This window comes from Agelaius tricolor, unplaced genomic scaffold, assembly GCF_023055355.1.
Source record: "Agelaius tricolor isolate 1412-34295 unplaced genomic scaffold, bAgeTri1.0.p SCAF_15, whole genome shotgun sequence".
Lineage (NCBI taxonomy): Eukaryota > Metazoa > Chordata > Aves > Passeriformes > Icteridae > Agelaius > Agelaius tricolor.
In genome coordinates this window covers 2,504,273-2,530,583 of record NW_027269275.1, presented here as the reverse complement: position 1 = coordinate 2,530,583, position 26,311 = coordinate 2,504,273, and the positions used below count along the sequence as shown (strand labels likewise).

General features: G+C 42.2%; 2 protein-coding genes across 2 annotated transcripts; both read right to left on the bottom strand.

The window, feature by feature from the left end:
• Nucleotides 1-1,769: 1,769 nt before the first annotated feature.
• Nucleotides 1,770-19,101, bottom strand: UBA2 (ubiquitin like modifier activating enzyme 2). Its single transcript, XM_071440218.1, has 17 exons — nt 18,923-19,101; nt 15,368-15,451; nt 15,028-15,098; nt 13,838-13,902; nt 13,305-13,405; nt 13,038-13,159; nt 12,306-12,373; nt 9,963-10,084; nt 9,109-9,208; nt 8,399-8,559; nt 7,401-7,494; nt 7,197-7,309; nt 6,594-6,749; nt 5,886-5,982; nt 5,233-5,338; nt 4,333-4,469; nt 1,770-3,092 (listed from the first exon to the last, which is right to left on the bottom strand). The coding sequence occupies exons 1-17, from the start codon at nt 19,064-19,066 to the stop codon at nt 2,809-2,811; spliced, it is 2,025 nt and encodes a 674-aa protein (XP_071296319.1). The 5' UTR covers nt 19,067-19,101; the 3' UTR covers nt 1,770-2,808.
• Nucleotides 19,102-20,624: 1,523 nt separating this feature from the next.
• PDCD2L (programmed cell death 2 like) lies at nt 20,625-26,293 on the bottom strand. Its single transcript, XM_071440215.1, has 7 exons — nt 26,053-26,293; nt 25,788-25,951; nt 25,564-25,633; nt 24,137-24,576; nt 23,018-23,131; nt 21,278-21,426; nt 20,625-20,784 (listed from the first exon to the last, which is right to left on the bottom strand). The coding sequence occupies exons 1-7, from the start codon at nt 26,161-26,163 to the stop codon at nt 20,654-20,656; spliced, it is 1,179 nt and encodes a 392-aa protein (XP_071296316.1). The 5' UTR covers nt 26,164-26,293; the 3' UTR covers nt 20,625-20,653.
• Between the last annotated feature and the right edge of the window lie 18 nt (nt 26,294-26,311).

The window sequence follows — 26,311 nt, the reverse complement described above, 5'->3', positions numbered from 1 at the left end:
ATTGTCTCTATAAAAGCAGCCAGAAACGCTTATCTGCATTAGAGAATTTTGCATGACTATAAGCAAACAACTTGAAAACCCTGTGTGACAGCAGAGCCAATTTATATTACTGCAAATAGCAGTTTGTAGACTGATTTAATGAGCTGGGCTCCAAAATTGTTAGTGAAGACAGAGCCTACATTAGGTTGCTGAGCCAAAGCACTGGGAAGAATTTCTCCTCCATTTTAACATTTAGATCTTGTGCCTTGCAACAGTACCTCCTTCCATATGACCATTCCTGCTATTAGGAGTTGAACAAATAGTCATTTGAAAAATGGAGGGCTTTTTAATTACTTGAAAACTTAATTAACACTTCCATTTTTATTTTTTTTTCTAAAGAGCAAAGGAAAGTTGAAGCTGGAAGATTCTACATTAATACAATGTTGGTGCCTAGCAGCCAATTAAGGACACATACTCCACCAGTTCTGAAAAGCAGCTTTTCATTTTGCACAGCAGCAGTTTGCATTTAGTGGCTCATTCTGTATTGCCCAACTTGCAAAGAACTGACCAGAGCAGCCAAGAGCTGTCCCATGTTCTGTGGGAGCAGCCTGTGGAAAGGAAATACATTACAAATGCTTCACTGCAAAGGATGTGACAGGAGGGGTGCAGGAGCATTCTCAGGAGCATTGCCCAGGCAGGAGCAGCACAACTGCACCTTCCAAATACATCAGCAGGCCATGCCTTGTGCAGCCCATTCTGGCCCTTCATGCTGCAAACCAAATGATGGCACAGGTTAAGAACAGTAAACAAGCAATAACTTGGGGAGCAGCCAGGGACACAGAATAGAACCCCCCTGGTTCTTTTCACCTTTGAATCTGTCAGGGACATTTCAGCCCAGCTCATACTCCACTCAACTTCCAACTCACATTCTCAACTTCAGTAAAACCAGGTTACCAGGATTATACTCTCTACTGTGTTTTTTAAAAAAAAAAAAAGTTAGAAAGTGAAATAAAGCAGTAATTTTATTTTTAATAAAGATTAAACCCAAAATATGTCAGCCTTAATTTTTGGAAGATGTCATTAGACATTAAATTCTCATGCTTCACCTGTTTATGGCAAGAAGTTTTCCACTGTAGCACTGCAATCCTTCCTCTAACACCTTATTTACATCTTTACCTCAGTCTTCACTCCTGCCAGCCAAGCAGCAACTCATTCAAAAGGATTTCACTGTGAACTATTATGCCTCCAAACAAGCCACTGCATATGACTGTTACTGCCTAAAAGAAGAAATAAAACATTAATTGCCTCGTAGAAGCTGTCTTGCACAGCATTGGCAATTTTACCACAATGATGAGCTGGCCTTTGTTTTTTAACACTCTCCTGTAAAACTCACATTTGCTTTACAATTCTCTCAGCCTGCAAACTGGAACAGACTAAACCTTGCTGCTCAACTGCTGTGCTCTGTAAGGCTCACTGCACACTCACCCAGGACTGGGAGCACTTTTGGGTCCCTGGCACAAAAGTGGGAGATTCTTTTGGTACAGTGACAGAAATGGCCAATTATTGCATTTTGAAAACCAACAGTGACAGTTTTTTGAGAGTTAGCAACACAAATGCAATAGGATTTAAGGCACTGATTCTAAACATGACACTTTTGTCCTACACACAAGGTGTAATGTATAAAATCAGTTTTCTTCCTTCTGAAGGCATGATGTGGTGAAAGTGTGTGTGTGTGGTGGTGCAACTGCTGCAGCTGAAGAGCCCAATAATTGATTGTCCAAGGAAAAAAAAACATTCACAAAAGTTTTATTAAAAAAATTCCCCTTTCACCTCAAACAAGTGAAGCTTAAGTTCTGTACTACTAGGTTATGTTTAGAAAAATGGAAATAATACAGTAATTTTTGAAGGCTATACATTGTAAAATCCCATAAGTCAGCATAATTTTGGACTGTGCAAGCAAATATAGCAAGTATTTCAGATGTTATTTATTTGGTCCATCAGATGTACAGTATAGTAGTAGTATCTGAGTTTACAAAACATCAAATATAAATAACCTGAAACTGTAACAATACACAAAAATTTGCTTCTTACATTGACATACCAGGCAGTACGAGCTGAAAAACTGGAGTAAATTAACAGTTTTACAGTAATGTACATAGTGCCAGCTGATGTTTAAGAACACTGTTAGAACGTGGCACTAATTTGCTTTGTTGGATTTTCTTTACTTGTTCAGAGTGTGAAAAATGTTTAGGACTAGGCTAGAAATGTTATTTTTCAAGCATCTGTGATTTTGTGAATGCTGGAGGTGGAGCAGTCACACTTGCAACATGGCCTCAGAAAGGGATAAGCAAATATGCAGGCAGGCCACTGCTGGGAAACTTTAAAGGTAATCACAGAAAAATAAAAAACGTAATTGCTTAAAATGTGGGCATCTGGTGATGGCCCTTTCACTAAACAAAAGTAGGGTTTTTTTGTCCTATTGTATAATACCTAAAAGGTATTTACACAAAAATACCATGCTGTTTTCATGTTTAGGTAGATACTTATCTGTAGGTATTCATAGACTACGTTTCCACTACATTTAATATATGGAATACAGAAAAACCTTTCTGAGTCTATTGATACGAGAGCTTTTTCATCGAGAGAAACACACACCAATTATTTCAGCCAGCAATTTGGTTTCCACTTGAACCAAGGCCTTAGAGTTAGTCTAGTTCTGGACATTTTTCACATCCCAGCACAATTTGCTGTTACAGTATGACATTATGTGAATCACTTTGCCAAGGGGCCTTTGGAGGTTCCCCAAATGCTCTTCATCTTGCTCTTAGCTCAGCACACGCTCTTCGCCCCGACGCACTCGCACCCTTTCTCTTCAAGTTTCCTCTTGTGGCTCCTGCTCTCCTCCTCGCCCAGGCTGCTGGCAGCCCCCTCATCCTCAGACTCCACGATCATCAGGTCATCCTGCTCCTGCTCAGCCCGAGATCTCTTGGCCCCCCCACACTCACAGCCCTTCTCCAGCTTCCTCTTGCGGCTCCTGCCCTCCGCATCCGCAGCGTTGCTGGAAGTGCCTTCGTCCTCAGAGTCAACAATCACCACATCCTCCTGCTCTGGAGCTGCAAAAGAGGTGCCTGGGATTCAAATGGATCCTGCAATGGATGCAGTCTACTCTCAAAGCAGTTTTCCTACATAAAAATTGGACCATTCTTTATCCACATTCTTTGCCATGACACTGCAAGTGTCACCGTTGAAATGACACGGATAAACGAGTGACACACTCCAGGCATTCCCAGAAGTTAATAATAATTTTATTTAGGAACCCATTCCTTTTTATACTCTAGTTCACTACAGGTGGACATGATTGGTCCTTTAATCAAAACACCATCACCACTGGTTCATTAAGAAACCACCCTTTTGGTAAACAACCTTATGGGAAAACCTTGTTAAAAACCACCTGCAGATTATTTACAATTCTTTCTCTCCAGCTCCCTCAGACCAATTAATGGGAAAGTTTATCTAGCTTTCTCTCTCTCTGACCAGACTGTCACATCCACACAAGAGTATCTTTAATGTCCCTGAAATTACTATAAAATATGGTTTTCACACTGGTATTCCTTTTTCAATACAGGTGTGGAAAATACTGCAATAAGCCAAAAATATGGGAAATGCATTAGTTAGCATGACTTTTTTTTGCATGTACAAGGCCAAAGAATTGCTGTTGTCTGCAGTAGTTGCTGCAGTTGCTGGGAAAAGAAGTTTTGCACACAGCAAGCTCTAGAGCAGCCTCTCCTTGCCCTACTGCACTCAGCAGAAACCCAGGAGAGGCCACATTCCAGGAGAGAGAAGTCTCAAAGACAGGGAGAAGTGGAAGGGTGAGCAGACTTACAGAGCTAAAGGATAACAATGGATAGTATGAAGAAGGGGAGAGCCAAATGTGAACTTTCAAGACATCTAGTGGATTTTGTTTGGTTTTAAACACAAATTCACTGGAAAAACTTATCAAATTATGCAATTTTTAGGAAATTTTAGCAATACTCTTAAAATTTAGTTTTCCCTCAAACAAGAGGGAAGGGACTACATACTTTGTGTCTTAAATCTGTGCACATATCTTACAGGCAAAGGAACACCATGTAAGTAACAATTTCAAAGTGTATGTACTAGAAACTTCTGTACCTTTTGTGCTCTTTGTAAAAATTGTAAATGTGCATTTTTCTATTTAGTATTAGTTATACAGAGAGGCAACTTAAATGCCTTTTACTGTGCATTGGCAAAGTTAAATCACACAACTGGAGACAACTTTAACTGGACTGCACTAGAGAAGGACTGTTTTGGTTAATATTGATTAGTGCTGATTACCTGTTGATGTTGAGGGTTGTGCTCCATCATCACTACCATTGCTAATGTTCCTGGATGTTGGTTCTGATGGTTTAGGGCCAATTCTTTCAGGGGTATCACCAACAACTTCAAATTCTACATCTTTTTCTAGGTCTTCACTGCAGAAAAATACACATGCTTTTTAACAGCCAGAAAATAAAATCCTGTCTTTTACACAAAAAACAACCTATTCAAGTATTAGAACACACTGCAACTGTGACAAAATGAGAAAACATACTGAAAAAGAGAAAAATCTGTTCAGTCCTCTTTTATGATTTATGCTTTGTCTATTCCTAAACACTATTCCACCCAGTGCTACCAACTCCAAATGCTTAGGAATCAGAAAAACCATTGCCTGAGCTTGTCCTTCTTCCTTAACAGCACAGCCCTCCTCCCACTGAACATGCAGTGTGAGTTTCTGTGTGTGTCTGTTACTTGCCCAGGGTTCAATACACACCCCAGAGAGTGCAGAGGGACTTCTGAACACAGGTAGGCAAGGAGAGGATCTATTATCCCAGCAGGCTGGGGCTTTTTTGCCTTTTTAAATTTTAGGGTTTTTTTAAAATGCCAGTTTCTTGCTTGTTGGTTGCCCCAAATGTTAATTTGTTTTTGCAATGTATTCTTATGTTGTGTAACAACAAATTACTGAAATAAACCTCTTTCAGTTATTGTTATAAAAAACAAAACCACAACAAAACAAGACTACAACAAAAAAGACACAAGACAAAACCCCTTAAACTATAATTTCATAAAAAATAACCTTTCCTCTTTTGCCTCTATATTTCCTTTCAGCAGCTTAATCTTTGAAATTCGTTGATGTATTTAAATTGTGAGTGAAAAATTCCCTGTATGTACACAAAACATTGATTTCAGAATCCTTACCTGTGAAGCACATTGATTAACAGAGTATAGTCCTGCAGGAAGTCATCTGCCTGTAGTCGACTGCCATTTCGAATTCCAAAGTCTGATAATTTCCTGTGGTTATTTGCTACAAAAACAGTAAAAACCTGCAGTGTACAGAGCTATTTACAGAAAGATCTTTACATCTGAATAAATAGGGAGTACTCCAGAACTTTTATGTAGGAACATATGATTAACATGCAATAGCTATATTTAAATTAAAAGCTGACATTTAAGCCTATTAGGAGTTGAAGCTACTTATGATGTTTGATTTATTTACTCCTCATGCCATCCTGTTTAAGCACTTCACAATTACTGCATCTGGGAATATTTTGGAGGTGCTTTTTGGCATCATGAGCAGAGCAGCACCTATGAGCCAGCAAATGCAGGGTACCTGTCCCTGAAAGGAATCCTGGCATGCCAGCTTTGCAGTGCCCTGTGCTGGAAAGCTGAGCTGCACGTGCAGCTCGCACACAACAGCCCTGGCTGTCCTCAAGCCACTCCAAACACTCACAAACCCTCTTCAAATACGAGTGCACAGGGTGAGCACTGCAACATCTGCTACACACCTGCTCTGCAGAGTCTGTTCCAAGGGTTTGTGTACTCTTACCCCAGACCCTCAGGAGCATACATACCTTCTGTTTCACCTTCTTCTGAAGAGATCAGGATAGTTCCCTTTCCATCTTCTATTTGTACATCTGGTGCTACCATAGCAAATTTTTCTTTCAGTATCTGAAAATACAAATATATTAAAATATATTCAATCTCTGACTTAAAAAGATTTACTAAAAAAAGAACCCTGCATTATGTTGATTTTATTATTCTGGCTCATTTTCAGGCATCTACTGAAAGCCTACACTTTTTTGTTCACTTCCACAAACAAAATTGTTATATTTTGAGGTCTGATACTTACAGGTTCATTTAAGCTAGAAAATTTTTGGAATACTTCATAAAATGACAGAATTACAAATCAATTGTGACTACAACTGTAATGTAGCTACTGAACATTCAACTGAAATGCAAATTTCTTTTTTTTTGCTCTCAGATATGAATAGGTTTTAGAACCACCAAAATTTACAAAATACAAACATTCTTTTACAAGACATACAACACACATGGACAAGAAGCATAAGAAGCATATTGGATAATCAGCTCTTCTTGTAGAGAGAGAATTATATTTATATTTACTATACATTGAGAGAAATGTATAGTAAATATAAACAGCAGATGCTAGGTCAAAATACACTGTATATATTGTATAATATACTACAGCAAATACCTAATTTTAAGAATTTACAGAACTAGATTTGAAATGAAAGCTACAGCTGTAGCTCAAGATTTACCTTATCCTGGAGTGTCAACACAGTAACTTTGTGTGTGTTAAGTTTCACAGTCACTTCTGGCTTACTTGCACATACATAACAATTGGGATTTGGTGGATCCAAAGCACAAGGAACCAATAGCTTCTTCCTGGGATTTGGCTGCTTGTTCAGAAAAATCTTGAGGACAGACAAAAAGAAATCAGGTTATTCTGGAATGACCAGCATGTCTAAAGCCTGTTTTCCTGCAGCTTTCTTGTCCTGGTCTGACAGGCTGTCCTGTTTCCAGATCCTCCCTGCTGTGCCTGCTGAGCAGGAGTCCCAGTGCAGTGCAGCCCGTGCTGACTGAGCAGCTCCTGCCAACAGCTCTGACACCAAACAGCCACACTGCAAGTGATGCCTCTCTCTCCTATCCAGCTGTAAATTTTTATTAACTCACAGGAATTTATTGATCCTTCAGACCTGCACTTCTCTTTTCATTGTGACTGAACGTTCCCAGCGTATTCAGAATCTACTGAAGCAACAAGTGAGGGACAGTAAAACTACATAATAGTGAAAAAATGTTAAATGTAACTTTTAAACAAATAAGAAATAGCAGGAAAGCAAAAGCATTTTGTTCTCACTTACCGTTCTACACTGATCTATTTTCCCCGATAAAATCTTCAAACCCTCCAGCACTATCAGCCCAGCTATCACTGCATTGGTAGTAGCTATAGCTGGGATAATATTTCCTGCCATTGCTGCAAAACAAACCAGTATGCAGATTTTTAACAGCAGAAGAAAACAAGAAGATTGTAATTTAAATAAAACAATGTTCCATTTTATCCTTACACTTGATATCAAATCTGCTCTTCATATTCATTCCAAAAACATGCATCCTGAGGTTTGCAGCAGCAGTGACGAAATCCATGGCAGAAGGGTCATCCTAAAAAGAAGTCAATACAAAAAGCATTTAAAAATCAGATTACTCATTGGAAAGAGTTTGCTACACATGGTTCCTAAAACCTTAAAAACCAGAATTAAAAAAAACCCTGTACAAAATTCCATTTCAAAGTCAATATACTTTCTCTTTCAGATGATGTACTCAGAGCAGTACTACTTTAAATACTAACTAATATTTAGTATTTAAACATGTATTTTAGTAGCAAATTAGTATATCTGTACTAATAAAATGCCTTGTACATTATAAAAATGTTTAAATCCTAAGTCTTACAATGTTTCAAACATTTTCAACATTGAATTTTAACTGTGAATCAGTTTCAAACACTGGGTGTTTCAGAAAGAAGTGTTTGTACTATTGGTTGTTGTAATATTCTAATATTTTGCCCCCACCTCCCCTATTTACAGACTATTTCTTATGCCAAATGATAACTGACTGGAAGTGATACTGTGTGTGGTGATAAAAGAGAAAATTCTTGTCTTCAACAGAACTTGTGTTGCACACCCATCATCAGCTGATTGCTCAGAACCTCAGTAACCCCCAGCTCCTGACACCTGCCTAAGAGCATGTATTGGAAACAGAAAAGGGAAAAATGAAGCTGCATTATTTAAGTATTTTCAAAAATCCAAACACGACAAATACTTGTGAATTTGTGCTTTTATGAGCTGGAGAATTTGGTGAATTAAGTTATTCACACCACAGCAGTTAATCCCTACCCTCAGTGAGTTACACAACATAGTGTTTAAAGAATGAATTTGTTTACATATGGAAACTGCTTCCATGAGGGGCCAGATAGTTTTGTGTTCAGTAGTGTCACTTTTGAAGGACACTGAATGAGCCCAGCTAACACTTGCATTACACATGTAGAGCTCAGACATTGCAAACCAACCTTATCCCATATAAGTGCTTCTCCATCAGCCTTCTCAGCCAGGTGAAGACTCAGGGTTTTAACACTCTTTGAAAACAGGTCTGCATAGCTCCTGACATTGAGAACCTGCTGATCCTTCAGCACTGCAGAGCTCTCATTCTGCTGGTCAGGTATGTTTTGCTCTTTGGGGAAAAGGAGAAAAAAAATAAGATCAGGAATATTTGTAAGTTCCACAGAAGTTCTCTCAAATAACTTTCCAATTTCAGCAGAATTCAGTATATTCTAAATGGAAGAACAATATCCTTAACCCACACTAGCCCAAACATTTTATAACAAATCTGCATTTTAAACTGCAACTATAGCTATGCTATCAGTCACCTAAACACACACAAATTACAGCAAACATAAATTTTCAACCAAACAACTTGCAGAGATAAATCTTATGAGATAAGGGCTTACAGTAAAGTGTCCTAGAATAAGCTGACATAATTTTATTAAATGTGTATTTTCTACAGCCAATACTGAGCATCTAAAACAACAACTTCAAACAGTCTTAGAGAAAGTGTTGTCTATACAGAGAAAACTTTGAAATCTTCAGGAAATGTAAAGAGTTAATATGTTCATTATCAGATCTCAACTGTGGCAGTAAAAAGAAATGTAAATATCACAGAGATGCATTAATAAACAGCAGGCATTATTTACAAATGTACAGTAGGAGGAGGGACAGTTACCTTGCTTTTGTACCTCAGCCCAGTCCAGTGGCACTGGAGGCTTTCTTTTCCTCCACAGCTTATCCATTGTCAGCAGATATCTAATGTCATCTTTGAAAAGCTGGAAACATGAAAAAAAAAATCAAATGAAAGGGGGGGGAAAAAGACACTGAAAAATCAGCATTACATTGATGAGGTTTTGATTTTCTCCTTGACAGTATTTTCAATGACATAAAAACAGATTCTACAATCTTATTGCCTCCTCTCTAACACTCATTGCATAGAGCAGACATAGCTCTGATTAATCTGGGGAGGAGTAAAGTGAAAAATCAAGAACCAATAGTTCAAACAGTGGTTTACCTGTCTACTGAAGCCATCCCTCCAGTTCTTTGTAGGCCCTCTCTGAGACAAGTGAATGAACAATGCCAATGGATTTCCAAAGAAAAGTTATTGCTACCTATGAACATTACATTCAAGCCCATTTCCTCTATTTATCCATTTTCAGTACTATTTAGAACAAAAACTCCTAAATCAGTTTGTCTTTTCTTATGCCAGAGCCTGATAATGCACAGATGACTGATGGCTTTTAGGTGATCAGATTGGTTCTGATTGTGCCCAGTGCAATTCCAGAGGTCAAACAGACCCTTTCCCATGAAAAGTAACTGCATGGAGATTTGTCTGCAGTGGCCAGGCTGCTGCAGCCATCTCCACAGGTGCAGATGGAATCCTTCAAAGAAGCAAATGTTGCAAGAGACCAACACAACAACAAAACTGGTGGATGTCACAACACATAACTGATGGCTAGCATTAAATATCCAAGCTCAAGAACCTCATGCATTTCAAATAAAGACATTTATTTGGTGTAAAGAACATACCTTAGTAAAAAGTTTAACTGGATCATAGCCAGTGGATTTAGCCCACTCCTTAGTTGAAACACGTTTAATCTCACCATCTTCATTGGATGCTAGTGCTCTGGCTTCTGCTTCTGCTGGCTCCCCTATTAACAAAGTGATAACCAATATTTTAAATTAAAAAAAAGAAAAAAAAAAGAATCCTATCCAAATATTACCCCCAGAGTCAATTACCAAAACTATGCAAGGACCATAAAATGGCTTTATAGCACCCAATAAAAACTGAATTAGGCACAGTGGCTTGTTCCTCTTTGCCTCTGAAACTGCAACTCATCGACTTAACCTGGTATCACCCAACTCCTTTATTGGCAGAAACAATAACAATTGTTTCCCACTAATTTTCTCCACATAATACTGCTACTTCAGGAATGTCTTACCACATCCTTTTAGTAGTCTCTTTTCTGGCTGAAGAGTCTTAGTTTGGTTGGGTTTTCAAAACAAACATAAAAATCGGTTTCCTCTCTCTGGTTCTTTTTAAGCAAAAAAAAATCTCTATAAAGATGCTAATAATTTTCTTTATTTCCCAGTCACATCCAACAATTGCTATCACGATTTCTCATAATCAGGTTGATGTTTTCATAGAACTATTTATTAACATGTTGACAAAATAAGAAAAATCAACTCAGAGACCATCACTTTATGTGTAAATTTGGGAATGTTTCCCCTCTTTCACCAACGCCTCATTTGCATTATTTCATATTTATCTGCTTCATATTTATTATTTATGGCAATCTACCATTGCCCAGTCATTCTGTATTGCAAAGCTTTCTACTACTTTTTCAAGTTAGGTCTCATCTTTTTGACTCTGAGTGACTTTGCCTAATCATCTGTGCTGAACAGCACACATCTCCCATCTGAGACTCCTCTAAACACCATTTACCTTCATCATTCAAGTAGTTTATCAATTTCAGGATCTTCAGTCTTTTTTGTCCCTTTGGCTGCTTATGTCCCTCAGGTTCCACTCAGTTTTTGGAGCTGCCCCCTGGACATTCAGAACAGCCTAAACCAGACACACTCTACACAGGCTTGCTGATTCCTTCCAGGGACCCACAGAGCCCTGCTGGGACAACTTCCCTTATAAATATTGCATTAACTCTTCCCTGGATGTCCTGGTTTGGCCTGGGAGACAGTTAATTTTCTTTCTAGTAGGTGGTCTGGTGCTGTGGTTTGGATTCTGCAGGAGATAATGGTGGTAACAGGCTGATGTTTCAGCTCTTGCCAAGAGGTTACTCCAAGTTAAGGACTTTTCAGTTTCCTGTGCTCTGCCAGTGAGCAGGAGCACAAGGAGCTGGGAGGGAGCAGAGCCAGCAGAGCTGACCTGAACTGAGCACAGGGAGATTCCAGACCTCAGAACATCCTACTCAGCACAGAAACTGGGGGAGTTGGCTGGGAGGGGCTGATCTCTGCCTGGGGACTGGCTGAGCAGCCACTGGCCAATGGGCAGTCACTTGTTTGAGTTTTATTGCCCCTCTCTTTATTCCAGCTGTGATCAATAGTATTACACATTTGTTTCACTATTAGTGGTTCTCCCTGCTCTGGGCAGGGCAGTGAGTGAGGGCTGTGCAGTGCTGAGCTGCCAGCTGGGGTCAAAGGTGGACAGTGCCACCCTGTGTGACCCAGCACCCTGACTGTGGGCAGTCTGTCACTGCAGACACCAGGCTCCAGCTCAGCACTCTGTGACTGCCCTGCTGTCTTTACTTAAATAAGTGGCATTGCATTTGCTACCTGCCAACTGCTTCAGCCATTGTTTTAAGTGACTATATTGCCACTCTTGTTAAGACTCACCTATTTCATTCTGCACTTCCTGTAGGAACAACCTGTCCAGTGATCACTATCTGATGTTCAAAGAATTTGAAGAGTCGGAGGATCCTCTAAGCTCCCCCTCCCAAGTCCATTCATCTATCAAAGGATCCAAAAGAAGCAACCAACAATGATGCTTATTCACCTCATAGTAACTATGATAACTGTCCTTACAGAAAAATAATCAATAGCTATAAAAATATCACTCAAAATGGACATATTTCCTATGTAGATTAATGCTGAAGTGTTGCAGGCTAGAAAAGTTCAAACACAATTCCTGAAGTTTCCTTGCAAACCCTCAGCTAGGAGTGGGAAATGCAGAGTGACCACAAATATCACTCAGTACTCTGTTCAAAATACAAGCCTCCCAGAGGCCAGAAACAGAATCTTCTTTAAAGAAAATTGAGCTGAACTCTCTAACCTTAAGAAATGTACAGAAAGGAGTCATAATCTCTGAAACAGAGCATTTCAGTAACAGGGTAAGCCACCAGCTTATATCACACTCACAGGCAGCTTCAGGATCAGCTCTGTCAGGAGAGACTTCTTGATCAGCATCTTCTTCTCCAAACAACTGGCTATATAATAATTAAGAACAACAACAAGACCAGAATTTCAGCATATGTGGTTAAAGACTCATGCATTTGCTAATTGATATATATTCATTTTATGATTCTTGCTTTCAGACAGACTGCCACTTTATCATTGCTTTTTAACATGTTGGGATTCATCACACGTGGATTTAACACGGGCAACACAAAATACCCAATACAAAAATGAATTCAGCCAAACAGTTTTCTGTATAACTCACTCAGCAGCTCACCCAATATTCAGCCTAACATTTACACTGCAGTACTAAATGCATTTTTAGAACCTCTAGGATATCCAAGATTCCAACAAACTTGTTAAAACATGCATTAAACTGAAAAATGTGCTTACTTCATACAAAGATGAATAATAAAGCAACCTCAACCTACACTGCTGCGCCAAACTACTCTGCCAGGTTTTTTGTGCTATTAAAGCAAGGCCCAAATACTAATGAACCTTCCATCTTTATAACTACCCCAGCACCCAGGACAAGGAACCAGAGTTTTTCACCATAATCTATCTAAATCAATTTAAAATGAATTTAAAATCCATTATAATTTTTTTTTAAAGTGTGTCAATTTTATTTCTTCCTCTGTATGCTTAGAAACCAAAAGAATGAAGCATAGCACCTGTTTCTTTAAAGAAGTCACTTACTTGAACAAATACTTGGCCCACACAATGCAATGGATAGGCTCCGAGGGCGTGTTTCGGATGGTGCAGCCTGGGAAAGTTTTCTGAGTTGGTTTAGGCTGACATTCATAACATTCTGTCACTCCCTGGTGAAAAATGAAGCATTTACTTGTCACTCTGAGAAGGCTACTGATCATTTGGGCTATTAACAGATGAGCTGTAACTTTATCTCCAAACACCCACTCCCTGCTGTCTAAAATAGCCAATGCCAAGAGTGACACCCCACCTAACCTTTTTGATAACAGTTACTTGTCCAAGGTAGCCTGCAGTTCCACTCTCTATAAGAGGAATATCAGCAGCCAGACACATCCTGTTCACATGGTTACGGGCAGCTGCAAATCAAGAGGGTTTTAAAGAAAAAATTTGAATAGTTAAGAAAAAAGAAGTTTTGCTTCTCCAAATTCAAACTAGCATCCTATGCACTTATCTTTAACATACCTTGTTTCTCTATAGAGCACTACACCATTTTCACAAAGCCCCATTTCCCACTCTCAGAAGATACATGGACATTAATGAACACAGCAAACCAGCTGACTACAGCTGCCCTGTACCCACAGTAGCCAGCAGTTCCCATGAAGCAGAATTAGCAGTGCACATTTCCTTTCAGAGCACCTGCAGAAGCACTAACCACCCCTTCAAGCCTCTAGCAAAGCCCACGAGGCTTAGTGCAGCTGCAGATGGGCAGGAGGATGCTTGTTATTCAAAGGACACTGCAGCAAGGAGCAAGCAACATGTGCAATATAAAATCATAGTGAAAACTTCACCTCTGTTATCCAGAGCATTCATAACCAACGTAAACTGGCGGAAGAACTCTACGTTATAGTCAGGGCTATGGAAAACAAAAACAACATTTCAAATGGCACATCCAAGCTCTTGGTTATTACTGCACAACAGAAACTCTACACATGCAGCCAACGTGATAAATTACACATTTTTTACATTTATAAATTTAGCTACCCTTTGACTGCCCCATTTGTCTTCCACCCACTTTAAAGCTGGGTGAAAGCATGAATTTTATGCTGCTGGAAGGAAGCTACTGCAATTAGTACTAATTTGACCAATGAAACGGGCAGACAAGGGAAAGTGATTAAACTACTCTGACCTAATGAGTAAATTGGCTGAGCTGTGGTAACTGACCTTAAAAACCATCAGCTGTAGCTAAAACATGCACACTGTAATTACCACAGCTCATCAGACAGTGCATAATTCATTGTGCTGTGACAGCTCCACTGGTTTGACTGTGTGGCCATACCCTGAGGAGCCAACATATGGGACCTTAAATCCTGACACTTCAGTTATCTTTATGTTGCATTTTTCTGACTTAAAGAAGAAGGTGGAGAAGAAGAGAGAGAAAAGAGGAAACAGGATTAACAGTTTCAGGAGAAGGAAGCAGTGAGTCAGTGTTTCACTGGCTAATAGCAACATCAGAGTTCAAACCTCCATGGTACAGAATATTAATTTTTTTACAAGCTGGGGCAAATATAAATTAAAACATGGGGAACAGATAATGGAACCCTACATAATCTTGTACTCTACTCATTGGTTGCAGATCATAAAGACTAAATTTCAACAGCTTGGGGCATATATAAATGACAGTTACCTACACACACACACAGAGGACTTAATTTTCTTAATCACAGACTCAAGATTCACATGTCTCTTAATTTAATTATTGCTCAAGACTTCAGGACATCCTTACAGAGTAGAAACTCATATGGCAAATGTTGCAAATAAAATGAAAAACAGACACAAACAAATTTCTACAGCTTACTACCAGAGCTTAAAACCCATGCAAAAGCCACACTCCCACTCAAGTGCATGGTAGTTCACATTTACAGCTATTTCTCCTTATTGAGAAAGCTTTGTAAAATACCTTAAAGCACACCATTGCAGCATTTAAATAACACAGTACTTGCAAATCAAACATGTAATTAGAGCTTAAAACCAAACATACTTCATGATGCTATCATGGTAAGCTATAATATTAGCTTCTGGACAAAACTGTAACACGCTTTCCTTGGCAACCTAGAAACAAAACAAACAAAAAAAGAAAACAAAAAAAACACTTATTATTTCTTCCTTCCTTCTAAAAGACAGACTTGATACCAGCTGTGTATTGAGTAAGTTGACTACCTTAAGAAATTTAAATACTTTAATAATGAAATGTTGTGGATAGCCATGATCAGCCAACCAACACTTACCTCCTCCCAGCAGAAACTAAATTGTGACATGTTTCTAACACTATCCATAAAATAATACTGAGTAATGAGCTTGAGCTTTGACTTTTTCCTCACCTGTGATTTTGATCTTCCAACATGTTTCTTCTGAAACAGAAACTGTCTGTTGAGATTGCTGACATCAATAGTATCCAAATCAATCTACAAACACAGAGAGGCATTTCACTTTCATAGGAACAAAAGGAACAAAACCAATAACACAGTTTGAAGAAAAGACAATTGGCCAAAATGCAGAAACTTTACAGACCCTTTCTCAGCCCTTTCAGGTGTCACATCAGACCTACAGCACCTGAAGAGGCACAAGTGGCCACCTATGGCTGCTGACAGGGGACCATGGCAGAAGTGCAGGACTACATGAGAACAAAGTTTCTGCAGAGATCCCTGCTGAAACTGCAGCCCCACACAGTGAGCAGAGATCCCTGAGATCCCTCTGAAGTTTCTGCAGAGATCCCTGCTGAAACTGCAGCCCCACACAGTGAGCAGAGTCACCCCTGACGGCCCTGCTGGCACAGGATGAGGATTTCAGCAGCAGCTCCTGAGGAGCACAGCACAAGCTCGGGTGGGAAATGCAGAAATCCATCAGACAGGTCCGGCCAGCCCCTCCCTGCCTGCCCCAGGCCCAGGAAAGGCTGCTCCAAACCAACTGGTCCTTCCACTTCCCAGAGCATGGCTCTGAGCACCTCCACCAGGGAATCAAGGGCTGCTCAGCCATCTCACACACACTGCAGGGCAAAGCTTCTACTGCTGTCCCCAGGACTGCCTAAGTGCACATTAACAAATTATGAAATCCACTTAGAAAAAAAGAAATCCAATCACACAATCAAAAAGTTTAAAAACATACAGCACAGAGCACACAAAGGATGCCATGACTGCAATTCCCTAACAGCTATGCTTACATTTATTAATATATACACAGGAACAGCATAAATTCCAGTACCTTTAGCCCTCACAAGAATTAAGATTTAACTAGAACTTTGACATTTACTCCTAGCTTTGTTACCACTACTTTTTGTGCAATTAAAGATCCTTTGACCAACAACTCTTGTTAGAAGTCTTCTCCTGTCCTTAACATTTTAATGAGGAGAGTGAGAGTTTTTCTGAGATATTTCAGAGATTTTTCTGAGATACATCAGAGATATTTCTCCCAAATTCCCACAGGTAATGCTGACATACTCAGCACAGTAACACCTTCAGCTACCCAGAGAGCACTCAGACTGTGCAGTGTGAAGGTTAAACGTGACCTGCTCAGGCTGCTCTCACAAGCTCCTGACTTTACTGACCAAACCTGAATTATGAAAAAAGCTCAGTGAACACACTCAGTGAACACCTCTGCACGAGGGATCCAAACCCCAGCATTAATCTACCTCTTTTCTCAAGGGAGTATTTTCAACTGAAGGACTAAGTTTTAACATACTAAAAACTGCAATTGCTACAGAGTTTTATTTGAACAGTTAATAAAAGCACCCGTGCATACAGAGCAAACAAAAAGATACAACGTTTTGAAAATATATTCTAGAGCTGAGAGTGTAAACATTGCTACCACTGTAACACAGTAACTACTCATGGCCTTGTCTCTTTTCATGAAAATAGTATTTGCATAATTCACATTTCTACCTCTGTTCCTTCCTCAAAAGACACAGGTTGCTTAGTCCACAGCCAGAAAGCCCAAGAACTTCAAGGGAAAACAATAAAGTGCAAAACTCTGTTAAAACCTTCACTACCCAGAAAGCTTTGAATATTTCAACTGGAGAAGATGACAAGCAACATCAGCTCCTGCTGAGAACAAGAATTACAATTAAAGGGAGCAAAGGGAGTTCTCCAGAGGGAAAACTTGAGACCACTAGACCTCAACAGAAGCTCCAGTCTAGCTAAGAATGATGAGAATTTCACGGCTCACTTATAAAACAACTACACTGCTCCCATTTTGGTAACCTGGAAGAAAAGGCATCATCACTTAACAACATTTACTCATGCTCTTAATTCAGACCTGGATCTGAAAAAACATAATTTTCTTCTTCATTCACAGGGCAAGAGTATGCCTTTCAACACTATACTTAAGTCACATATTAATTAGTTGTCTGCTATACAAAACTACTGATTTTATTTTAGTATTAATATTCTTTAAAAAAAAACACAACTTACTTATAAAAAGTATTTTCAGATGTTCAATTTTGTTAAGATTTAATAACTGAGGAAAACTCTCAACAATATCACAAACGTTGACAAAAGCACTTTCTTCTGCTAATAGCAAATTCCCTCTTTGTGTAACAAATCTTCTTTTGCTCTCACCTTGTCTTCTACCCACCTGTTCCCTGTTATCAAAACATTATTTATGTGTTGCATGAAACACTGCCAGCAATATTGTCATATGAAGGCAGATCCAATGTGTATTTAATTTAATGGGGTCCCCCCAGTCAGCCTGCAAAGGCAATGCCAACCCCCAAACCATAACAAGGAAAACAAAAAGCACACCCCGATGAGATTTATGCCTAATGACAAACTGGAAAACCAGGAGCTTTAGGCTCTGCTGTGATGAACTGCAGGAGTACATAACTGACACAGCAGAGCAGCGGGGGAAAAAAGAGAGGAACAGTGCAGAACAACTCCTCTGCAGTTATTTATTTCCCTGGTGCAATGTTCAAATTGGACAGGCTCTCAAACAAAAAGGAAAATTTGGAATTAAACATATTCTACAAGTTTAAAAAGCATTCCAATAGGAAAGCCCAAGCTGTAAGAACAACAAGGCAAACCAGTAATTCTTTTCATCTAGAAGCTGATAAGGTTTTAGATACAAGCTCCTATGCTCAACAAGTCTGGCTGCAAACCCAAACTCCTCACAACCTGTCACAAAACTCTCAGATGTGACTCCTGGGCACGTTACCAAAAAGGTATTGAAGGAAGCAGACCTCTGCTCTAGCTGGATGTAAAACCATGCGCTCTTCTTTACTACAATAAAGGTCTGGACACCACGCAATCGTAGTTTCACCAACAGTATTTCTCTCGATCTCTTTTCATTACTACCCTCTCACATCTGCCCTTCCCGCACGTGTTCACAGATTAATATCTGGAAGCAAAAGTGAAAGCAGGAGCCCGCGGGAAGCGCCAGCGCTGGCGGGTTTACCTCCCGGGATCTGCAAGCACAGTTCACCTCTCCCGGGGGTTCCTCGCTGCGATTCATCCCCGGACCCTCGCCCCCAGCACCGGCAAAGGCGGCACTCGGCACAACTAAACACTTTCACGGTATCGCGGGGCAGCGAGCTCGGCACAGCGCGGTCTCCCGGGCGGTTCCACCCGCGGGCTCGAGGGGACGTTCGGCCTCGCCAGGAAGGGGCCTGAGCTCGGCGGGGGAAGGAGGAGCTCCCGCGCCCGGCGGGAGCCCGGGCTGAGGGGGGCGGCGATGGCGCGCAGGCCGCGGCCCCTTTGTGGCGCCCGGCCCGGCGGTGCCGCGGCGGCTCTGGCGGGCCGGGGCGCTTTCAAACCGCGCACGCACCGCGGCGGCGGAGCGGCCCCGCCGACACCGCGGCCCCCGCGCGGCACTCGCGGCCCCGGGCTCGGCCTCCCCCCGCCCGCCCGCCCGCCCGCCCCGGCTCCCGCCCCGGCATCGACCCGCACCACGTAAATGTTGCTGAAGCCGGTGAGCACCAGGTTCTTGAGCAGCTCGCAGCCGATGCCGCCGGCCCCCACCACCAGGACCCGCGCCTGAGACACGGCCTGCGCCAGCTCGGGGCGCAGCGGCCCCGACAGCGCCGCCGCCATGACGGACACGGCGGCGGCTCCGCGCGCCTCCTCACGGGCCCGCCGCGACTGAGCGCCGCCCGCGCGCGCGCAGCGCCCCCTGGCGCCCCGGAGGGCCCCGCGCTGCCCGGGAAAGCCGCGGCAGGGCCGGAGATCCGCGGGTTCGAGCCCCGCTGCCGCCGAGAGCCCCGCACTCCTGGTGCAACAGCGGATCATTATTTGTTTTGATATTTTTTAATATATAATAATATAATATTATAGTTTAATATTATATCATTATTAAATTAAATTAAAATTAGTTTATCTATTAAACTATAATATATAAACAATTTTAATATTGAACTATATATAATATTGTCCAATATTAAAATTGAACTATACATATTAAATATATTTATATGTTTAAGATTTCTTTGTATATTATGTTATTATGAAGAGAGCTCAAGGAGGATTTGGAAAACGCTCCCAAGCACACAGCAGGATTCATGGGGTGTCCTGAGCAGGGCCAAGACTTGAAGATCCTGATGGGTCCCCTCCAACTCAGCATATTCTATGATATTTTAGTTATATTTATTTCTTATGTATTTTTACATTATTATATTTATTTTTATGACTTCACCTAAGTTAAGTAACTTGGTGACATGGTAAGCTACAATTCTTCCTTAAAAACACAGTTTTGCCAGCATTCCATCACTCGTGTAATTTCCTCTCCTGCCCACCTCCCCTTATTTTAAACCCACAATTTTAGTGCATTAATTTAACATAAACATAATTAATTAACATAAACATAATTTATTAACATAATTAATTAACATAAACATAATTAATTATGTTGCAGAATTAAACTTGTACAGAATGCTCTAAGGAAACTCAAATTACTTTTCCTTCAGTCAGTAAAGATACTGCAGGTCAGCCTAAGCCAACAGGGAAGGCACAGGAGAATGCAGATGGTTCCAAGCAAAGCTGCACAAAATCGCCCTGCACCAAGGCAGGTGCTGAGCCTGCCCCAGTTTTGTACCTGTGAGAACACAAGGGTTAACTCATCCCTGCACCTTCTCCCCACACAAACCCATGGCACTGGCACAGCTCATTTCAGCACAAAAATGGAACCTTTCCTTCACTGGAGAAACACAGAAAAGCTTCATGTTGGCCAGCTGCAGGGACAGCAAGGCCCTTCAGCCACTGCCCATCGAATTTCCAATCCGTGCTCACATCAACGCAGAATTGGTTTTTAAAATCAGGCTGGCATTAAGTTCTCCACTGCTAAGAGTTTCTAAAAACTGATTCTGTGTGGCTGATGGATACTAATAGTATATAAGAAAGGTTTTCTCCTTTACTTCTTTCCCAAGTGCTAAGAGCAACTAGAACTGTGAAACAATCTCTACACTTCAGTTTCCATGTGTAACTGAAGTGTGCAAATTTTGCCACCACATTTTAGAGGCATGCTAATATCCTTCAATCAGCTACTCTTGGAAATAATCACAATGCTGTCAAACAAATTTAATTTTTCACCACATCTGAGGAAAATTTTTTTATGCAATTACATACGTGTAAAAAAAGAAACCAAAACACCCCAACAGACTTTTGATCTATGCAGAGAAATACAGTTTATTTAAATAATCTCTGATCTGGGTCTTCTTGTACAAAAATAAATTCTTCAAGAGGGGTTTGATGATTTGTCGGCCAACAGCTTCTCTCACATGTGTAAACTATAACAGTTCCAAATTCCACTGACAGATCTAAAAACAAAGCAACAGAGGTACATAAGGGTATGAAAAGTGACATAATCAGGGGCTAGTGCTTACCACTAGACTTCAGTCTTTGCACAAATTAATTCAGTCTCCTCTGTAAACAGCATTTTCTAATGTTAAACATTTTAAAGGCAGCCAAAACAGAATTTTCAAAGGGATTTTTACATGTCTGCAATCTTATCTCACAGCATTTATTATTTTCCAAGGCCTCCTTTAAGAGGTAATAAAGACAGATACTTCCATGGCCACGGAATTATCCCTACTGCAGTTATTAAAGTTCACTAGTGAGCAACTCAAGCTGTAATCAGAGTCTCCATGAAGAAGAGTTCTCTCTTTGCTCACTGAAATCTGCAATGGAGACAGCAGATTCTCTGATCTGTGGCTAAGCACATGTGGGTAGCTGGAAATAACCCAAATTGCAGTACACTGCACTTTCCCAAAAAGGAGACTGCTGGAACATTGATTCAGCCAAGCCAAGCACCTGAGTCACTCTGGAGCATGCTGACCAGCGTGGGCATCAGCTGGAACTCAAACACTCTGCTGCTCCCACAGGTACTGCAGGCTGGAATACCCTGCTCCAGGTTGGCTGGAGGAGACGTGATGAATAAAGGCTGGCCACCCCAGGAGTATCTGAGAGAAGACAGGGAGGAGAAAATTATCATTTTTTAAATATCTAAATTTGATAGGAAATCTTATGTGTTGGAAACAGTGTTCTGGAGTTGCTGAAATCTCTGAACCTGCTTCAAGCAAAACAATGGTGGTGAGTCAGAAGCTTCAAAGGAGTCATGAACCAAAAAATAAAGACAGGGAGGGGGAAATCCTTGGTAGGTTAATGCTTGGAAAACCTTAAGGAAAGAGCTGGATTAAGAGGAGACAAATGCTTTAAATGGACACCTCCAAAATATGCTGTACCAGAATAATTTCATTAAGCAAACTTACACTTCCCTGAAAAATGGAATCCTAAACAGTGGCAATAAAAGATAAAATTCAACAAGATTTAACACCGAATTGGTCTCAAGACCACTGCAGCTATGGCACAGAAGTGATGGGTAATTTGTAAGAGCTATCAGAGCTTCACAGCTAGCAGGAAACAAAGACCAAGGATGGTTTCCACTGAATGCCAAGCAGGAGATTCTGTGCTCTGCAGGCAGGGGCAATGGGAGTCTAAGAGCATTGACAGTGCCCAGGGAGGGCAAAGGGAGCCTATGGAAAGATTGTAACCAGGGACAGCCCGGGGAGCAGCAGAGCTGGCCTTTTAGAGGAATGGCAAATTCAAAGAGCACAATACTGCAAAGGGACAGACCCAGTGAAAAGCTGTCTGAAAATGCTACTTGCACTCTGCATTAGAAAATCTCCTGTATAACCCTTGACAATGAATGAAAGTTTCTCATGTTTCCTTTCTGTCTAAGCAGCCACTCAGACTTTTAACTCCTCATCAAAAAGGGCCCAGTCATTCTACCTGGTACTGGAAAGCTGGTGAACAAAAGCCCTGTCACTACACTGAGACAGCCTGACCAGACAGGCAGCACTGGACTCCCTGGAACAGCTGGTGTGATCCATGAAAACCTGTATTTTCTGGTACTATGAATGATTTATGATTTACTCTTCACTATATCCCATCCAGAATTAACTCCTCTCTCAGGAAGAGCAGCTACTCTGAGGTTACACCTGCTTCTGCTCTAGGAAAAACATCAGATGTACAAGACCTGAAGAGTGCTGGGTGCTGAGGGGAGTCCACAATGAGCTGCAGCTCTGGGGCTTTATTAACAAGAAATTCCCTGCAGGACAGACATTAGAAATTCCAAATAGATAACAAAATTTCACAGGAGCAGATAGCCTTGGAAATGTATCAGAACAGCAGAGCACTGTGTTGCACTTCTACCTCAACACTGCCTCTTGGAAACCTCTGTGCCTGGATTTCAGTGAGGCTCCAAAAACTCTCAGGGTCTCTCCTCATCAGGTCTGAGGTCTAAAGTCTCCCACAGCCAGAGCCATGGTCTCTGATCCTGCTGGGCTTTTCATCTACTTAAACTTTCTATGAAGAAAGCCCAGCCAGGGACTGAAGGCTGACCAGAGACATGGCAACAGCATCCACAGCACCTTTTTTTAAATTATGGAATTAAAACACACACATCTTTCCAAAGAAAGAATTTATTTTGATGTACCAACCATCCATGCCAATGATTTGTATCTCTCTGTTACAACCAGATTATCAACATACCTTAAAATCTGTTCAGGACATACAGATATTCTTTTCATGAATTTATGGAATGTGTGGTCCCAGTTTTTGACTTCACTCTTCTCATATTTTTCATTACCATCTTCACCTGCAAAACTGTATGAAAACAAAAAACAAACTGTCCAGTGACATTTTCAATATGACATGTTTTAAACAAGAAATGGTTACTATAAACTCACGGTAAATTATACTAAATACACTGAAAAAGATATACCTGTTCAGAGAAAATTCCTGTTAGAGGTTGCAAGTGAACATTTTGCTTCTAGTTCTTTGGTTTCTGGTGACCTACAATTTACTAACAGTGTTTTCAACTATCACATGGGAATCAAATCCACCAGATATCTGCTGTATTCCATCAAAAATCCTAGTAACTTCTCAAACATTTATGTGGTTCTTAAATTATGATGTTGTCTTTTTCTATTTTGAATCAAGCATAACTAAAACTCCACAATTTTATAAATGTCATCAAAAATCAACAGGACCCCCACTGCTGAAAAGTCTTCTATGCAGATTCTGCAGTTGACAGCAGCTTTAGCTACAAACAAATCCAATGCTGTCCCCAATCCAGGCACAAGAGGCCAGAAGTCCTCACTGTAACCCCTTAGTTAAATATTTCACTAAGAAAATATTTTCAGTAACCACGCTCAACAACTGTTTTTCAGGCAACCTTTACTAAACCTTCAGGTGTCTTTCCATCAGCCAGCTCTCTAGCCAAAATCCCTAAAAAAGGTAAACTCCTAAAAATGCCACTGAAATGCAAGAAAAGCTTTAGGCCTGTAAAGGGGAAAGTGTGGAATGTCATGATCTAAAGTCCTGCCATTTGGCACAGATCTTGCATCAGAGATTAACCATCCACTGCACCTCCTGGAGCCCATGAACACGGCTCAGTCACTCAGAAGCAGCTGAGCTAAAAGCACCTTGGAGTAACTCCAGCTTTGGCAGCACTGGGTGCACTGCACAGCGCCCCAATGGTTCCTAAAGGAGCTTCCAGCCAATTGTCACCATTCAGGTTTAGTGAGAGTGCCATTGAGATTCTCAGCCAGCATACAGGAAAGCACACAATTCCTTCAGTTTCACCATGAACTGCAGACCTGTTCTCACCTTTCTGCCATCATCTGTTCCAAATCAAGACACTCTCTCTGCTGATACTCCTTCAGTAGCTTATCTGCATGATCCGTATCAAGGAAACCCATGTAATCTTCCTCCTCCACAACATTAATGTAGAAGGGCTGGAACACAGGAGCTGAACCAGCCATTGCCATCAGCATGTCCTCACTGGCTGCAGGATGTGTGTCCTGGGCACCGGGGCCATCCATGTCCTCACTGGCTGCAGGATGTGTGTCCTGGGCACCTGGGCCATGGGCAGGCTCAGACAGGTGGAGCTGCTGGAGCTGGGATGCACACTCCACCTCGCTGCTCACAGCTTCCTTTAGGCCAAGCAGCTCCAGGGAGGCACATGCAGGAGCCTCTGCTCCATCACAGGCTCCCCAGTCATCTGCATCCTCACACCAATCCTTTGCAGCAAAGGTCGATTCTTGTTTCTGAGAATAAAATAAAAAGGGGAAGAGAACATTGCCAAGGTCTGCTACCCTGATGCATTTCAAATTCAGCTTCTCAGAGATGGGAGAACTGAGACCTTAACCTAATGCTCAGTGTTATTGCACCTACTCTCCTCACCGTGGTACTTCCCAACTCACCACGTTTACCTACCACACCAGCAGTTATGGCAAAACCACCTCACACTGGTGAATCTGAGCAAGAATTCATCAACCTTTGAGTGGCCCTGGTGCCTCCTGCTGCCGTGCCCTGGCTGTGACACAGCCCCTGCCAGCTGAGGGGCAGCTCCAGATGAAGCAAGCTCCTGCACCCAAGAGGAATTCTGCACCCAAAGGGCAGAACACAGAAGGAAATAATAATAACACCTCCATCATTTTACCAGAGTAAAAGCCCATTTACCACAGGCCAAGATTCCACACTGCAAATGCACCACCTGAATAAACCCTCTCTGCCCACCTCCACTAGTGTGGTGCCACCCTACTCTTCCAACCTGCTTTAGCCAATATGCAGTTTTTCCTCACAAGTATATTAATAATTATTGAGTCACATTAATTCAAAAGCTCATGTTAAATTTAAAGAGGACAATTTAAAAGAGCAAACAAAGAAAACAGGTTAAAAATCCAAACCTAAACATTATAGCCCATCCACTTGAAGTTGGAAAATAAAGTTTAAACAGCTGAACTAACTAGATTATAAAGTATCACTTTTGGCCATACAGCTGGACTGCAATGCCCCCATTAAAACCAGCCTGGCATAGATCACAAACAGTAGCTTAAACACTCTTTAACTGGCCTATAGTAAACAGCGTAGTGCAGTGACAAAAACTCTGTGCCCACGACTTCTCCACACAAGCCAGGACGTGGCTGGAAACCATCACAGAGAGCAGCTTCTAGAGGAAGATCCCGGTTATTTAAACAAGGCGATGCAGGGTGTGCAGAGCGTCCCCCCGGGCGGGCAGAGCTGAGCCGTACCTGTGTGACGCTGAGAGCTCGGCTCTGTTTATCCTGGGCCTGCGAGTACTGGGAGCGCAGCACCTTCCAGCTTCCATGTGCCGGGCAAAGAGAAACACAGGGTGAGGGGGACAACTGACCAGCGGCAGGAACAACAACCACAATAACAACAGTAATAACAGCAATAATAACAAGCACGATAAGAGCAATAATAACGACAGCGCCGATAAGCGGCCGGCGCTCACCTGCGGGCGGCTCCCCAGCAGCGCGGCGCGGCGCAGGCGAACACGTGGAGCGCGCGGTGCGCGGGGCCGCGCTCCAGCGGGCAGTACACCTGCACCAGCAGCAGCAGCGCGCGCCCGCACCGCGCGCACCGCGGCGGGCCCGCCCGCACGGCCGGCACCCAGTCCTGCAACACCGACACCTCCGCTCAGGCCCGGCCGGGGCGGCCGCGCCCCCCGCGCCCCGGCCGGGCCCCGCCAGCCCAGCCCAGCCCCACCCCGGCCCTACCGCGGTGCCGCCTAGCTTGTTGGTGGCCCACGCGGGGAGCGGCCCGGCCGGGACCGGCCCCGCCATGGCGGCGTCGCGCAGCCCCAGCAGCACGGGCGGCCCGCCCGCCATGGCCCCGCCGCCGTGCGCGCACCCGCCCGACCCGCCGTGCGCGCGCCCGCGGCCCGGGCGTTCCCCTCACGGCTGCTCCGAAGAGCCTCGGCCGGGGGACACGGGCCCGGCCCTTCCCTGCTCGGGGAACATGGGGTCGGCCCCGGAC

What these genes read in the sequence shown, in the direction of transcription:
- UBA2 (XM_071440218.1), bottom strand. Translation starts at nt 19,066, where the DNA reads ATGGCGGCGGCGCTGTCGGGGCCGCTGCGCCCCGAGCTGGCGCAGGCC. An exon ending in AGCTGATCCTGAAGCTGCCT is followed by an intron (nt 10,085 to 12,305) that starts GTGAGTGTGATA and finishes CTTTGTTAATAG; the next exon opens with GGGAGCCAGCAGAAGCAGAA. An exon ending in ACAACCCTCAACATCAACAG is followed by an intron (nt 3,093 to 4,332) that starts GTAATCAGCACT and finishes CCTCTTTTGCAG; the next exon opens with CTCCAGAGCAGGAGGATGTG.
- PDCD2L (XM_071440215.1), bottom strand. Translation starts at nt 26,163, where the DNA reads ATGGCGGGCGGGCCGCCCGTGCTGCTGGGGCTGCGCGACGCCGCCATG. An exon ending in ACAAGCTAGGCGGCACCGCG is followed by an intron (nt 25,952 to 26,052) that starts GTAGGGCCGGGG and finishes TCGGTGTTGCAG; the next exon opens with GACTGGGTGCCGGCCGTGCG. An exon ending in GAGCTCTCAGCGTCACACAG is followed by an intron (nt 24,577 to 25,563) that starts GTACGGCTCAGC and finishes TTTTATTCTCAG; the next exon opens with AAACAAGAATCGACCTTTGC.